Consider the following 15,198-nt stretch of genomic DNA (forward strand, 5'->3'; position numbering starts at 1 on the left):
GGTTCTTGGTGATTCATAAAATGCAAATCGATGGCTACCGGCTAGAGTTAAAAAAAGCACATCAGGCAACACAAAATTAATGCCTGCGGCTCCTGGCGATATATTGAGGTCATATGAAGCAAAACGATCTGTTTGTGCAAGAAATTGAACAATATTGCCAACATTATTACCTGTAATCCTTGGATTGGATTGATTGCTCTTGCTTTTACCACACGCCATCGAATCTGTTGTTCATCACCGCAAACATGTACACATTGCAGTTTTGGGAATGACATTTGCATATAAATACAGGAATCACTCAAAATAGTAGTGATTGATATATCAATGCACGGGAAAAATATCTGTGAAAATAGATGTGCATTAAGACTAGAGCACCCTCACTAACTTCAGTGATTTTATTGGGAAACATTATTCTGTTTAATTATAAGTATTTTTAAGTTTAGTCTGGTATTTACAGATGTAAGTAGTTTTTATGTTCAGTAAAACACTCAGATCATTTGTTTGGAGAGGTTTTTGGACTTTTGGTGAAAGCATATAACTTTTGATCGCTTTGAAATATCAACACAAAATTTTGCCTATGACATGATTGTGAACAAGCATGAACAATATATTTAATGTAAAGTCATATACTTTCTAAAAGTCGTCATGTCAAGCAGAAAATATAAACAAATAAATAAATAAGTAAAAAAAAAAAAAAAACTTTTATTTTTTATTTAATTTATTTATGTATTCTGGAGTTTTCTTAGCAGTGTTGTAACGTGAGAGTCTCCAGACATGATCTAAATCTATTCTTTTACAATTTTGAAAGGTATAAGCTCTTATGCTACATAAGCTTTAAATTGTGCTACTTATGCACGCAATCATAAAAAATACCTTCAGATTATAAGACATTGATACTGTAAGTACTGTTTTGTTCATTTCTAGTTCAGATTAACTCTTTAAAACATTTTAAAGTGTTTACCTTTTTATCTAACATAACAAGCTATTTCAAAAGTATGCAGCCATAAATATTACATATTTAATTTTGATATATGTTTATTTTTTTTTGTGTGTGTGTATTTATGTGTGTGTGTGTGTGTGTGTGTTTGTTTGATGTAGGTTTATTGGTGGTTAATGTTGGTCCCATATTTATTGTCTTTAGGCCATAATAAGTCCATCTGGTTTTGATTGTGCTTCCAGAACCCCCTCTTACTCTGGAGAGACAGAAATCAAGAAATAATGAACAGAAAAAGAGAAAGAGAGACAGTGGACAAACACATATTCTCCCAGATTTGGGCATGTGACCTTTGCCCTCCACAGAACACAGAGAACTTATTCATATTTCCATTATCAAAAAAAAAAAAAAAAAAAAAAAAAGGTTGTCTGTATAATACAAGGATTAAGTTTTCACATAATAATGATCCTAACTGACAAACTCTTGGCATATTTAATGAACTGAGAGACAGATGCACATGGATAAGTTTTTCCTCTAGACTCTGATCTTGAGAAAATATTACCCAGAGGCAGTGGAGGTTGTGTAGATCTATCCACCCTGCCCTAAAAGTGCATTTTCACACACTAATATTGAAGCAAAGGGCCACATCAGATCACATCAGGGTGAGAAAGAGTCTGAATGTGTCCCTTGTGCAACTCTATAACAGTTCATATCTCTGCAGTCGACTCACACACTGTCCAAGAGACATGAGAAGGAATGTGGGAGTCATGTTATAATAAATAAAAACACATGCGGTATACATGATAAAAACACTTTGTGTTGTCATGCATTAAGTGTGGAAAATGTAAGAATTTATTTGCCTTAAATTAAACAGTGTAACTATAGGAACATATTCAGAGAAAGTTAGAACTGTACACAAAAGTGAAATAAGAAGGACACACACACACACACACTCTCTCTCTCTCTTGTTGTCTCTCTCTCTCTCTCTCTCTCTCTCTCTCTCACACACACATACACACACACACACACACACACACACACACACACACACACACATACACACACACACACACACACACACACTCTCTCTCTCTCTCTCTCTCTCTCTCTCTCTCTCTCTCACACACACACACACACACACACACACACACACATACATGCAGTACATATGAAAATACAGTGAAATACAAGCTCAGAATATGATGCAAACCTGCAAAAATTAAATGTTAACGCAAATATCCTTTATGAATTTTATCCCATTTTATTAACCAATGTCTTTGCTGCTGACCTTCAATGATCCAATCCAATCACACTAATGAACAAAACTGATTTTAGATAAACATAACCTGTGTGATTCATTTTAACGAGTATTAAACTCTCTGCTCCAGCTGTCACAGTTTGGTTTTAGGTTTTGGTTTAAGTTCATGTTTTCATTTGATCCTGCCATGTGATATGTTCTGATTGGTTCCTTGGTTATGTGTTATGTGTTCATTGGTTGGATTATGTCATGTGACCCCTGCTGGTTGGGGTCCTCATGTTTCCATTGTCCTTTGTCTAGCTTTGTTCTGTGTAAGCTGCTGTTAGATGAGTTTATGTTCCTGTTCAAGTCCATGTTTATGCCAAGTCAAGTCAGGTTAAGTCAAGCCAAGTGTTCGTTTAGTTTGCATTTAGTTTTTTAAGAAACTGCACATGGGTTCTTCAACTCGCCTTCAGTGGACTCCTGTTACACCTGCGTCCTATATATATATATATATAAACACGCAAACCCAGCCCAAAAGTAACACAAAAGTAATGTAATGCATTACTTTCCAATAAAAATAACTAAGTAACACAGTTACTTTTTATGGAGTAACACAATATTGTGATGCATGCTTTTGCATGTTTTAATATGTAATTATAACAGTAGAGAAATCATTTCTGTCTCATTGTAACAATAAGTGTCAAATCCTAGACTCTCATTTTTTTAATATGTAGGAATATTTCTACACTGGGTCTATTATCTAAACAAAATAAATAAATAAATAAATAAATAAACACATAATTAAATAAATAGTTAATTTATAAATAGGTAATTAATTTTATAGAGCATTAATTTTGTTTAACAAAAACAGTGTTTATTTAATTTTTATATTTGTTTAATTTAATTCATCCATTTGTATTCCCTGACTGTACAAGGTGTGACTCATATAAACACCAATCAAAATACACTTTTCATCAATATTTAAATACATAATAAGCCAAACCTGAACAAAAACTTCATCTAAATACATTTTTACTTTGAATTGTATGTTTGTCTCCTTTACAAGACTGACTGAACAAATGGAAAAAAAGGTAAGACTTTTCTTTTATTATATTCTTCCATATTCTACAATATTCTTTTAATTCACGTTTACATGGAAAAACATTGTTAACATATAAAACAAACTCTCTAAAACTACAGTTGCTTTCAAAGATCATTTTATATTATTCTCACAATAAATAATTATCCAAAGTGCATATAATGCAATGTTACATACTCAACATTCAAAACATAAAGTGAAAAAAAACACACTATATTAACATATATTTGCTTTAACATGATCATTTTTCTGCTTTCCCTCAAAATCACATCTTGCATCCCTTTTCAATTCTGAAAAACACGTAAAACCTAAAAACAACATTTGTGACAACAATATTCACTCAATAATCTCTCATATTTCCACTCATAACTCAGATACATGTCAGTTATATCAGGTGCATTCAACAATCAGCATTCTATTGAGGAGGCATGAAAATCATAATGTTACAGCGATGGCCTTAAAAGTATTTCTATTAGTCATGTATAACAGTCAAAAGCTATGGTAACACTTTACTTAAAGCCTATATTGCATTATAAAAGTATTCATACATTGTAATACATTTTATCTTTTCATAAATAACTGTAACCCAAGTTAAAGTACATTATAATGTTTGAAGGTTTGTTTATCTTGTGTTTAACACATTAAAATGCTATCTAGTCATGGTTTCAGCTTTAATGTATTATAACTGTAGTTACAATTATTCATGAGATCATACATTACATTATAAGTTTCATTACAAGGCATAATTAATGCATTAAAACTACTTTTATAATGTTTTATATATAAAGGCTTTAAGTAACGTTACTTCATGTTATGGTTCAGATTGCTTTATGGTTCATAATTTACTTTTATAGTGTTTTATATATAAAGGCTTTAAGTAACGATATATTTCTCCTAGTGTTGAATATGTTGTTTTAATTACACAATATAATATTATAAGGGCTCATGTAGTGTGACCTCTTTTTCTTTTTTTGCATTTTGCATTTTGAAGTGAACTGCCCGATGCTTCAAAACTCATTTTGATTTCCACGTCATTTCAGAATCAGTGTATGAAATCCAAATCAGTAATATTATGAGGCCGGAGGAAGATCTGCAATATCAAATTACACCTTCACATCAAATTCTGGAATAGGATCGACTTCACACGATACATACAGCAGCTGTACTTGAAGAAATGCCATCAGTGTTAATGAGGAACATTCAGTGAAAGGACAGTGTGTCTGAATATAATGTAATGTCCAGTAATCATCATGGTTCCACAGCAGGCTTGGTCCCTGGAAATGACAACTAAAATGAATAAATCAAACACCATGTCAGAGGTCCTCAGTTCATGGGATATATTACAGTGGACTTACGTTAGCTCTCAGGTGGAGGCAGACAAGAGTTTCTGCGCGAGCGGCACATGTTTTTCTGTGAAGAAAACCAAGATACTCTTAGAAGTTCAAAGAAATCTCATAATTCACAGGTTTTGTCAGAACAATGTGAGCGCATTGCAGTGAAGTGCAGACTGTACCTTCTGATGCAGGCGGTAGTGAACGGCTGAATCCGCCAGCCAGGGGTGCTTCAGCGCTTCGGTGGCTCCGATCCTCCAGCTACACACACACAAAGATAAACCATCGGCCGTAAACAAGCTTTTAGGTTCCATGAACTACTGCCACTGTACAAGGTAGCAAAATCTTGACTGTCTAATGCACTGAGTACCTTTTATCCAGCACAAGCAGTTTGGAAATGAAATCTTTGGCTTCTTCTGAGACTTCTGAGAATTCATCCTCCTCGAAGTTCCACTGACAGGCCAAAATGTTGTTCAGCGTCTCATTGTCATCGTCGCCGAGGAAGGGTGACAAACCACTGAGCCTGGAAAATACAAGACATACACAGACCAAACTGTGTAGGACTGACTTGAACGGATTTTCACTATCGCTAGTAAATGTCACAAACAATTACAAAGAAATTGAATTAAATCAAAAACTGAAATAAAAATAGAAATAAAAAACTATATAATAATAATAATGAATACTAATAATAATTTTAAAACTAAAATTAACATAAAAACTGAACATATAAAAATTAAAGATAAGTCAAAGTAATTATACATTCTATAGGATATAAACACTGAGAAAATTCTAATTATTAAGTTTTGTTCATTTCTATTTTCTTTGTAATTATTTGTGAAATTTACTAGCACTTTCTAAGTGAAAAATTAAGTGTAAGATTTACTTTGAAAAAAAAAAAAATTTAAAAACTGCTAGTAAATGGAACAAATAGTTACAAAGAAATGGCAAGTAAAACACTGAAATAAAAAATAGAAATATTCATAAAACCATTATAAAATGACAAAAGCACAAAACGTTTTAAAACTTTAAAATTAACATGAAAATAAAAATATAAAAATAAAAACAATTAAAATATTAATAAATGTTATAATATTATATAAATACTGTACAAAATGGTGAACACTGTTAAAATTGATCTTGGAGTACATTTCACAAGAAAATACTATTTTGGTCTTTCTATATTAAAATTTCATGCTTAATGCAATATGTTACCTGATATTTTGATATAAAACACTCAGAAATTGGTAGCAAATTTTACAAATAATTACAAAGAAATGGCAAGTAATACTGAATTAAATCAAAAGCTGATATATATATATATATATATATATATTTATTTATATATATATATATTATATATATTCTTTTTTTTTTTTTTTAAAAATGATTAAAAAACTGAATATACAGTCGTGGCCAAAAGTTTTTGAGAATAGGAAATTGGAAAAGTTGCTGCTTAAGTTTTTATAATAGCAATTTGCATATACTCCAGAATGTTATGAAGAGTGATCAGATAAATTGCATAGTCCTTTTTTGCCATGAAAATTAACTTAATCCCAAAAAAAACCTTTCCACTGAATTTCATTGCTGTCATTAAAGGACCTGCTGAGATCATTTCAGTAATCATCTTGTTAACTCAGGGTGAGAATGTTGACGAGCACAAGGCTGGAGATCATTATGTCAGGCTGATTGGGTTAGAATGGCAGACTTGACATGTTAAAAGGAGGGTGATGTTTGAAATCATTTTTCTTCCATTGTTAACCATGGTGACCTGCAAAGAAATGCGTGCAGCCGTCATTGCGTTGCATAAAAATGGCTTCACAGGCAAGGATATTGTGGCTACTAAGATTGCACCTAAATCAACAATTTATAGGTTCATCAAGAACTTCAAGGAAAGAGGTTCAATTCTTGTAAAGAAAGCTTCAGGGTGTCCAAGAAAGTCCAGCAAGCGCCAGGATCGTCTCCTAAAGAGGATTCAGCTGCGGGATCGGAGTGCCACCACTGCAGAGCTTGCTAGGGAATGGCAGCAGGCAGGTGTGAGCGCATCTGCACGCACAGTGAGGCCAAGACTTTTGGAAGATGGCCTGGTGTCAAGAAGGGCAGCAAAGAAGCCACTTCTCTCCAAAAAAAAACATCAGGGACAGATTGATCTTCTGCAGAAAGTATAGTGAATGGACTGCTGAGGACTGGGGCAAAGTCATATTCTCCGATGAAGCCCCTTTCCGATTGTTTGGGGCATCTGGAAAAAGGCTTGTCCGGAGAAAAAAAGGTGAGCGCTACCATCAGTCCTGTGTCATGCCAACAGTAAAGAATCCTGACACCATTCATGTGTGGGGTTGCTTCTCATCCAAGGGAGTGGGCTCACTCACAATTCTGCCCAAAAACACAGCCATGAATAAAGAATGGTACCAAAACACCCTCCAACAGCAACTTCTTCCAACAACCCAACAACAGTTTTGGTGAAGAACAATGCATTTTCCAGCACGATGGAGCACCGTGCCATAAGGCAAAAGTGATAACTAAGTGGCTCGGGGACCAGAATGTTGAAATTTTGGGTCCATGGCCTGGAAACTCCCCAGATCTTAATCCCATTGAGAACTTGTGGTCAATCCTCAAGAGGCGGTTGGACAAACAAAAACCCACTAATTCTGACAAACTCCAAGAAGTTATTATGAAAGAATGGGTTGCTATCAGTCAGGATTTGGCCCAGAAGTTGATTGAGAGCATGCCCAGTCGAATTGCAGAGGTCCTGAAAAAGAAGGGCCAACACTGCAAATACTGACTCTTTGCATAAATGTCATGTAATTGTCGATAAAAGCCTTTGAAATGGATGAAGTGCTTGTAATTATATTTCAGTACATCACAGAAACAACTGAAACGAAGATCTAAAAGCAGTTTAGCAGCAAACTTTTTGAAAACTAATATTTATGTAATTCTCAAAACTTTTGGCCACGACTGTATATAAATAAAAACAAAGTCAAAATATTAATAAATACTACAATAGTATATAAACACTGAAAAAAAAGATGTAGGATATACTTTGAAACTATTTTCACTCAAATAGCTAATTACAAAGAAATGCCAAATAACACTGAATTAAATGTGAAAATTAGAAAGACTGGAATAGTATTTTCTTGTAAAACACTCCTATAATCGATGTTTTATTTATAACTTCAAAAAAAAACAAAAAAAAAACAATAAAAGTACAGTGTACATCAAAAAAGTCAAACGTTATTGTTAAATGTCGTATTGTTACATGTTAATTTCAGTTGAGCTAGAACATCTTCCGGTGTTGGTGTGACTCACAGCATGTACGCGATCACGCCCAGACTCCACATGTCCGTGTTGAACGACACAAAATCATAGTTGACCACCTCAGGAGAGAGAAACTCCGGCGTCCCGAAATTCACCCGCAACTTCTCTCTGGGCTGATACCTGAAGAGAACCAGCGGCTCTTAACTCAGACGCTTTCTCATTTCTGAACAAAGACATCAGTGCAGTGAGTACTTACTTCCTGGCCAGTCCGAAGTCGATGATCTTGACTTTATTTGTGACTCTGCTGACACACAGAATGTTCTCTGGCTGCAGGACACAAGAAACAGCGAGAGTTATGAAGGTTACTGTGGTTATTTGCTTTAAAACTAGAGGAATGTCGGCTGTTCTTCTCCTTTGAGGGCCACTGCCAGATCAAAGTGTTTTTATTGTGCATCACACTGGATCTCTGCTTGTACCTTTAGGTCCAGATGGAGGATGTACATTTTGTGCATGTAGCGCAAGCCTTCACAGATCTGCCTGATGAACATCACTGTGTCGAGCTCCTTCAGCTTATAGTTCTCATCGATGATTCTGTCGAAGAGTTCACCTCCATCAACACTGTTCAGAGAGATCGGCACAGAATCAGTTTAATTCACTTTGCAATCCTTACTTGTTGTTACAAGCTACTCATCATCAGAAGTATTAAGCTACTCAGTTTCTTATTATTACAATAGTAAAGTCTTTTAGTCACTTTGCAAACACATGTAGGACTATATATGTGGAATAATTAATTACTTAATAATATAAAGATTTCATTAATCACAACATAACAAACTTTGGTTTAAAAAAAGTAAATGAAATTGAAAAAAAAAAAAAAAAAAAAAAAACAATGCACATACTATTCAAGTACAAGGATAACGTCGTTCCTGGATTCGTAGGCGGCGTAGAGCTGGATCAGGTTGGCGTGGTCGAGCTGGTTCATAACCTGAATCTCATTCTTCACCACCTCCTTTCAGATAAAGCACATTAAAATATTATTTTACAAATGAGCGCTATGTGCAATCCACTGAGCCTGTAAAATACAATTTATACGCCGACACATTTGTGGCACTTTGAAACAATGATGTTAAGTCAGAAATCGCTAGTAAATTTCACAAATAATTACAAAGGAATGGCATGTAAAACACTGAATTAAAAAAAAAAAATACAAATTAAAAAAAAGAATACTAAAACTTAAATTAAAAATTATCATGAAAACAGGAATATATTAGTTTAGTAATTATATTGATAAAAGGAGTATTTATATTTATGATTGTATTGATAAATTGAATATTAAATTAAAAATTATCATGAAAACAGGAATATAAAAGTTGAGTACACACACACACACACATACTGATATAAAAGTTGAGTCAACATATTAATAAACACAGTATATATAAATATGCCAGTATAAATACATACAAAAAAACTGAAATAAGAGAAATATTTAAAAAAAAAAAATATTTATAAAAATGACAAAAGTAGAATACAAAATGTCTAAAACGTAAATTAAAAATTTACATGAAAACAGAAAATATAAAAATAAAAGTTATGTACAACTTAAAATCAAATTCCCTTTCATGTGAAAAAAAAAGCTGATTTTTATTTATTTATTTATTTATTTGTACCTTTTCTTTTTGACTCCTAGCTTTGATTATCTTGGCAGCCAAAGTAAGTCCAGAGGAATTTTCAATGCATTTATGCACCTGACCGAACCGACCTCTGCAAGGAGATAAAAGCAGTCATCAGTGACAGTTAAGACCCCTAGAAAAATCTGTGCTTTGAGAATCACATTTATCCCCCCACAACAATAAAAACAAAAGTATTTGTATTCGTAAGCCACAACAAAGGTATGTATTTTACTGCATCAAATAACAAAATGACAAACCAAGTGTCACTTACTTTAAATAAAGACAGCACAAACACACTTTTAAAGCAAAACTTTCACAAAAAGGGTTTTAAATATTTTAGACCTTCTACTAACTATAAGTAACTTTTTCAAGTACGCCCACTTATTCTACTAACCCAAACCTAACCATCTACTAACACTCTAATAACTGCTAGTTGACATGTAGTTGCAAAGTTACATATATTTAACAGAATGGCTATAGTGAAATATCAAAATAAAGTGTAACCAAGTGGAAAGTAAACACTAGTTCTGAGAAAAGATCCTGCAGCATTTGTGCGCAGATATAGACACTCTGATATTTTGTTATCTGCGATGACATTCACAAATGTCTAAGTGTGGCTTAAGTTTCCAAATACTTTTTTTCAAAGCCACGATATATATGCAAAATGACATTTTAAAAGACTTTGAGGTGCAGAGCAGGAAGGACATTAGAGACTCTGTTGTCATATTTTTCAGATAGTATTGCATTAACAACAAGAAGAACATTCCCTTTGAAGAGATGGATTAACACCTAGTGATTAGTTTCCAGCTGGCGCGGAGGTACAGTTTCACATACCCTGAAATCTTAGTGTAAAAATAACTGGCTTGACTCTGAAGTTATGACTGTACGGTTACGCAATTAGCCTTTGAGGGGATTAGCAGAAATTACACTGCCTCTAAAACATTCTGTTCTCAGCAATCGGTTCCAGAATGCAAGAAAATACTTCCACGGACCCTCCGAGAACCTCCTGTCGGTTGATAGTGTAGAAGTTGTTAATCTGGTTGGGTTTGGCAGACACCACGCGGTGACTGAAGGGGGCTACTGGAGGTGGGGTGCAATCTGTGGAGAAGATGGAGACGAAACATGAAGGTTAAGTTGACATATGTTGTGTTTTGTAAGCTGCTTCCCAAAATGGGATGCTCAACAGGCTGCTAAACTAGTTTTCAAGACACCTTTGGTCAACCAGCACTACTAACCGACTAAGGGCCAGATTTACTAACAGTCTTTTGGCATTAAAATAGGACTTTCAGGATTTACTAAAGACGTGCAGTGAAGAATTAGCACTGAACAGGAAATGTCTTAAATACTTGACAAAAAATATACATTATCATAATGTATGAATTTATTTCCAAAACTAAAATTCCCGTAACTAAATCTGGAGTGGATAGTAGGAAAATCATCATCAAGTGTGTATCATAAATGTGAACTCGCTCATGAAGATGGTTGAGAATGTCCAGAGAGTATATTTTCCAAAATATAAAGGAGTCCAAACATTTAACATGCACTGGTCAATATATGCTGTGTGTGTATGTGTGTGTGTGTGTGTGTATATATATATATATATATATATATATATATATTAGTGGTGGGCATTTGTGTGTGTTTGTGTGTGTATCTAGAAGACTTTCTGCTTAATATCTGCTAACACTTAATTTTGATGGTCCCTAAAACACATTGTCCTGACTATAAATAACTTTGCAGATACATGTCAACTTATTCTACTAATCCTAACAGTCTACTAATATTCTAATGAGAGCTAGTTGACATGTAGTTGCAAAGTTACTTATAGTAGGTAGAATCTCTAAAGTGGACTATGGAAATAATGTGTAGCTTATTACTTTTATCAATTTTACAAAGGAACCACTGGGAATCTTACCAATGAAGAAGTGATCCTTGTGATCTTCATCTTCAGCCTCATAGCACTCCTTCTTCAGTTTGCTGAAATCCAACTTGATTTCCACACCATCGGCTTTGAAAACACCACGGAGATCTTCAGGTTCCTGTGGCTCCTTCTTACTCTGGTCTTCCTCCTCCTCAACCCTGCTCTTCTTGTGGTCCTCCAAACCCAGATCTTCTTCTGTCACACGTCGTTTGCTGGTGGTAGTCACGTCATCTGTCTGCTCAGACTCAATGCTGAAACAACCAAAACAGAACAGAGGTTGAAGACAGAAAACAAAACAAAACCATAGCTCAAATCTTATTTGCAAGAGCATCAGTGACATTGGGTGATGGGATCTGGCTCACAGTTAGCCTTTCATTCACCTCCGAGGTATTCAAGGTTCAAGGCTAGGCTTTGTGCAGGCCAGACAAGTTCTTGACTCACTAAACCATCTCTATATGGAAAACACTTTGAGTCATAGTCATGCCAGAATAGAAAAGGGCTGCCACAAAATTGGAATCTAAGAATTCTCTAGAATGCTGTAAAGTTGAGGCTTGTCATTAATGGAACTGGACTAGCCAAAGCCACCAATTAGTGGATGGGGTCCACATACTTTTGATCATTTTGTCCATGACATGGAAACCCCATCAGATTCACGACTCACCTTTGCACTGAGTTCTCAATTGGTGTAGGAGGCTCTGTATCAGGAATGCTGGGTTCTGAAGGACCATCAGTAATTGTCTGGTCCTCCGTTCCCTCTATCTCCTGATCTTTGAGTATGTCTGTGGTCTTTAGGGGCAGCTCCTTAGTCTCTTCTTCCACTAATTTAGGTGTTTCAGCTTGGACCTCCTCTATCTTCGGCTCTGCGTCTTTCATCTCATCTTCTTTCAGCTCCAGAGGTACCTCATTCTCTTCTATCGAGCTCTTCTCTTGCTCAGGTTCAACTGGCTTGGCTTCCTCAAGGATAAGGTCCTGCTGAAGTGGAGTAACCAATCCATCCTCGGATTTCTGCATGCCCTTTTCCAGAGGTTGGGATGCTTCAGTGCGTTCTGCATTCTCTTGATTTAGTTTCTGAACCTCTTCAAGCAACAGTGCCTGCTTCTTCAAAGAGATTGTATCTACTGCAATATAAACATAATAAAGAAAAAGACTAGATGTGAATGCAAAGTATATCAATGTATTGTTTGGATTATGCATACAAATACAGAATAGTTGATGTGATTTAAATGATTTTTGCATCATGTACATGTCATTAGGGTTTCAGCTCTGCCAGCCCAAGCTTTTTGTCTGGACGGTGTTAAATGTAAGTGTCATGTTTTAATTGCATTTTCTTTACCAGTTGAATCGGGTGGTTTCTTCTTCGCCTGTGCTTTGAGGCCTTTGAGGCTCAGACGAAACTTCCCATCTTTAACTTTGTGATCTCTTAGCTTCGGAGCAAAAAGAACATATAGCAAAGACAAAAGATGAAAGAAGTAGTTTAAAGTGCAAAAATGGTATTTGTGTTCCTCTGCAACAAAGTAAACTCAAAAACTGTAATATGTGCAGTGAATTTGTGCAATTCTTCCAGGGTCGCTAAAAGTAACATCACAATTCGTGTAAAATGCACAAACCTATAAAGTTAGCACAATGAAGCAAGGAGATGTTTTGATCCAAGATGCTTGAGCTTGAAAGACTGTTATGGACACAAAATGAGTGGGATGGGTTGTTAGGAAGCACAATTAGTCTGGGAATAGTTGTAGGCAAGTGTTAGGGCATAAAAGTGCTGGTCTCCATTTGATTGCCATATGAAATACAAATAAGGCAATTTAATGCACAAATGACATGGCTTCCCTAATGTGACACCATCAGTTGAAGTCTTTCCCTTACATAGCCTGGTGGATGATGTGTGGGGATCTACAATAACACAACACATGCCATTTTGAAGGGCAAACAGTTGGGGGTGTGAAACTATAGCCCAACACATAATTCTAGGTGACTTCATCTATTTCCTTTTTCCAAGTCAATGTTCTACTTTCCAAGTGATTTAAATCATGATGACGCCACAAGGAAGAAACTAAGAAGACCAATTTAGTGACTGGTGTTTTGGCTAAGTGAGTGTCGACCTTTTGAAGACCCTCAAATTGGCACCATACCTTCTATCACTACTTGAGAAAGTTTCCATGCAATGAACGGAACATTTTGAATCATAACATCGCTTTTTTCATTCATTGTCTTCACAAAATGCCAGTGCACTGTTTCACCTGGATGTACATACTCTGATGATCAAGCATTGATCATCATTAACTCACCTTCATAGTGACAGGCTCATTGTTATCTGAGGTCTGGCATTTGCTGATCAGTTTGATTTTACTGTCCTTGGACCTGAGGGCCGAAGTCGCTTTGGTCTTCCGGGAAGCCGGCCCTTTGAACAAAATATCAATGATTTTGGAAGTTTTCACAGTTTCTCCAATAAAGCTGACCACTTGCTGAATGCTCATCACCAGACTTTCCATTCCCTCCAGCTTTTGGGTTTGCTGCTCTGAGCGTTGATTTACTGCCAACATGATGCTGTTCATTTCTTGGCACATCTCCTTCATCTCATTGGCCGGGCCTGTATGGATAACCGGAGGAAAATGGATCTCTTCCTTTTCCACTTTCAGAGTTTCAACGTCCTTCTCAATTCCACCAATGTCCTGAGACATGCCGTCGAGTCGGCTGAGCACTTTTTCTTGGATACTTATGAGCCTGTCCATTTTGCTGCTCAAGGTATCAATCCTAACCTGGAGCAGGTCAATACCTGTGCTAGAGTTAGCAGAACTCATGGTCTTAACTAAAACCAACTAGACTTGTGGACAAACTTCCAGAGATTCACCTGCAGAGGATGTAGCTGGGCATTCAAAAAGGCATTGATAATCCAATAATAAGCCGAGCGGAAAACTCATAAAAGACCGTATCCGGACAAACACAAGACATTTTAAATCCCCCCAAAACAAGTTGATCCGTCAATCTCTTCCTCTCCATTGAACACTATATGGACCTCTACAAAGTGGAGGTCAGACTAAGAATGGAATGAGCCGGTCTCAGTAAATGTAACTGGTATGGGGGGTTTTACGTCAGCAGGTCCCAGGGAGGGGCTATGTTTGGCTCAGGAATTGCTGTGTGATATGTGAGAAACTTTAGGTGCTAAAGCCATGTCAGATGCCTCCCTACCAGGTGTCAGAGGGGCCCTGGAGACACCCAGTTTCCAGAACGGCCTGCTCAGAAAATGAATGGAAAGAAACTTGAGTACTGACTTCTCTTTCACCTTGAGAGGTTCAATCAGAGACGTCATGCTATTTAAGATTTCACATTAATAGAACTTGCCAGGAATTCCAAGGGCTCGAATTCAGAAGGAATGAAGCCAGGAGTTGGGGAAGCCAAGAGCATATGAAGAGGTCAATTAAAAAATGATAGGGAAAACTGAAGAAAAATAGGGTGATGACATGGCGATGGAACTAAAATATGAGATGAGGAAAAATGCTTTTGTTTTCTCGCAAAGTATTGCGTTCCCCCGAGAAACTTTGCATTCTCTCACAAAAGTACAGTTTTTCCCTACAAAACATTGCCTTCTCTTGCAAAAATTTGCATTTTCTCACAAAAGTGTTGCAGTCATCCAAAAAAAAGTTCTCTCACAAAGCATTTGCATTCTCTTGCCCAACAATTGTGTTCTCCTGAAAAACACTGCATTCTTTTCACAAAACACTTACACTCTCTCAACATTTTTCACAGT

The 15,198-nt window shown here is 35.9% G+C and overlaps 1 protein-coding gene across 1 annotated transcript; it reads right to left on the bottom strand.

Moving 5' to 3' along the window:
* Positions 1-4,162: 4,162 nt before the first annotated feature.
* LOC109103271 (myosin light chain kinase 2, skeletal/cardiac muscle-like) lies at positions 4,163-14,518 on the bottom strand. The gene is made up of 14 exons (XM_042769156.1): positions 13,739-14,518; positions 12,787-12,877; positions 12,115-12,571; positions 11,448-11,704; positions 10,525-10,630; positions 9,530-9,623; positions 8,759-8,868; positions 8,336-8,477; positions 8,116-8,186; positions 7,911-8,039; positions 4,975-5,127; positions 4,787-4,865; positions 4,629-4,683; positions 4,163-4,547 (listed from the first exon to the last, which is right to left on the bottom strand). The coding sequence occupies exons 1-13, from the start codon at positions 14,249-14,251 to the stop codon at positions 4,630-4,632; spliced, it is 2,256 nt and encodes a 751-aa protein (XP_042625090.1). The 5' UTR covers positions 14,252-14,518; the 3' UTR covers positions 4,163-4,547; position 4,629.
* Positions 14,519-15,198: the final 680 nt, after the last annotated feature.

This window comes from Cyprinus carpio, chromosome A2, assembly GCF_018340385.1.
Source record: "Cyprinus carpio isolate SPL01 chromosome A2, ASM1834038v1, whole genome shotgun sequence".
NCBI classification, from domain to species: Eukaryota; Metazoa; Chordata; class Actinopteri; order Cypriniformes; family Cyprinidae; genus Cyprinus; species Cyprinus carpio.

Bases quoted from the DNA above. Each gene is read 5' to 3' on its own strand.
- LOC109103271 (XM_042769156.1), bottom strand. From the start codon at position 14,251: ATGAGTTCTGCTAACTCTAGCACAGGTATTGACCTGCTCCAGGTTAGG. The intron at 12,878-13,738 runs GTGAGTTAATGA...TTTGCTCCGAAG, and splicing joins ATGAGCCTGTCACTATGAAG to CTAAGAGATCACAAAGTTAA. The intron at 12,572-12,786 runs GTAAAGAAAATG...TTTATATTGCAG, and splicing joins GAAACCACCCGATTCAACTG to TAGATACAATCTCTTTGAAG.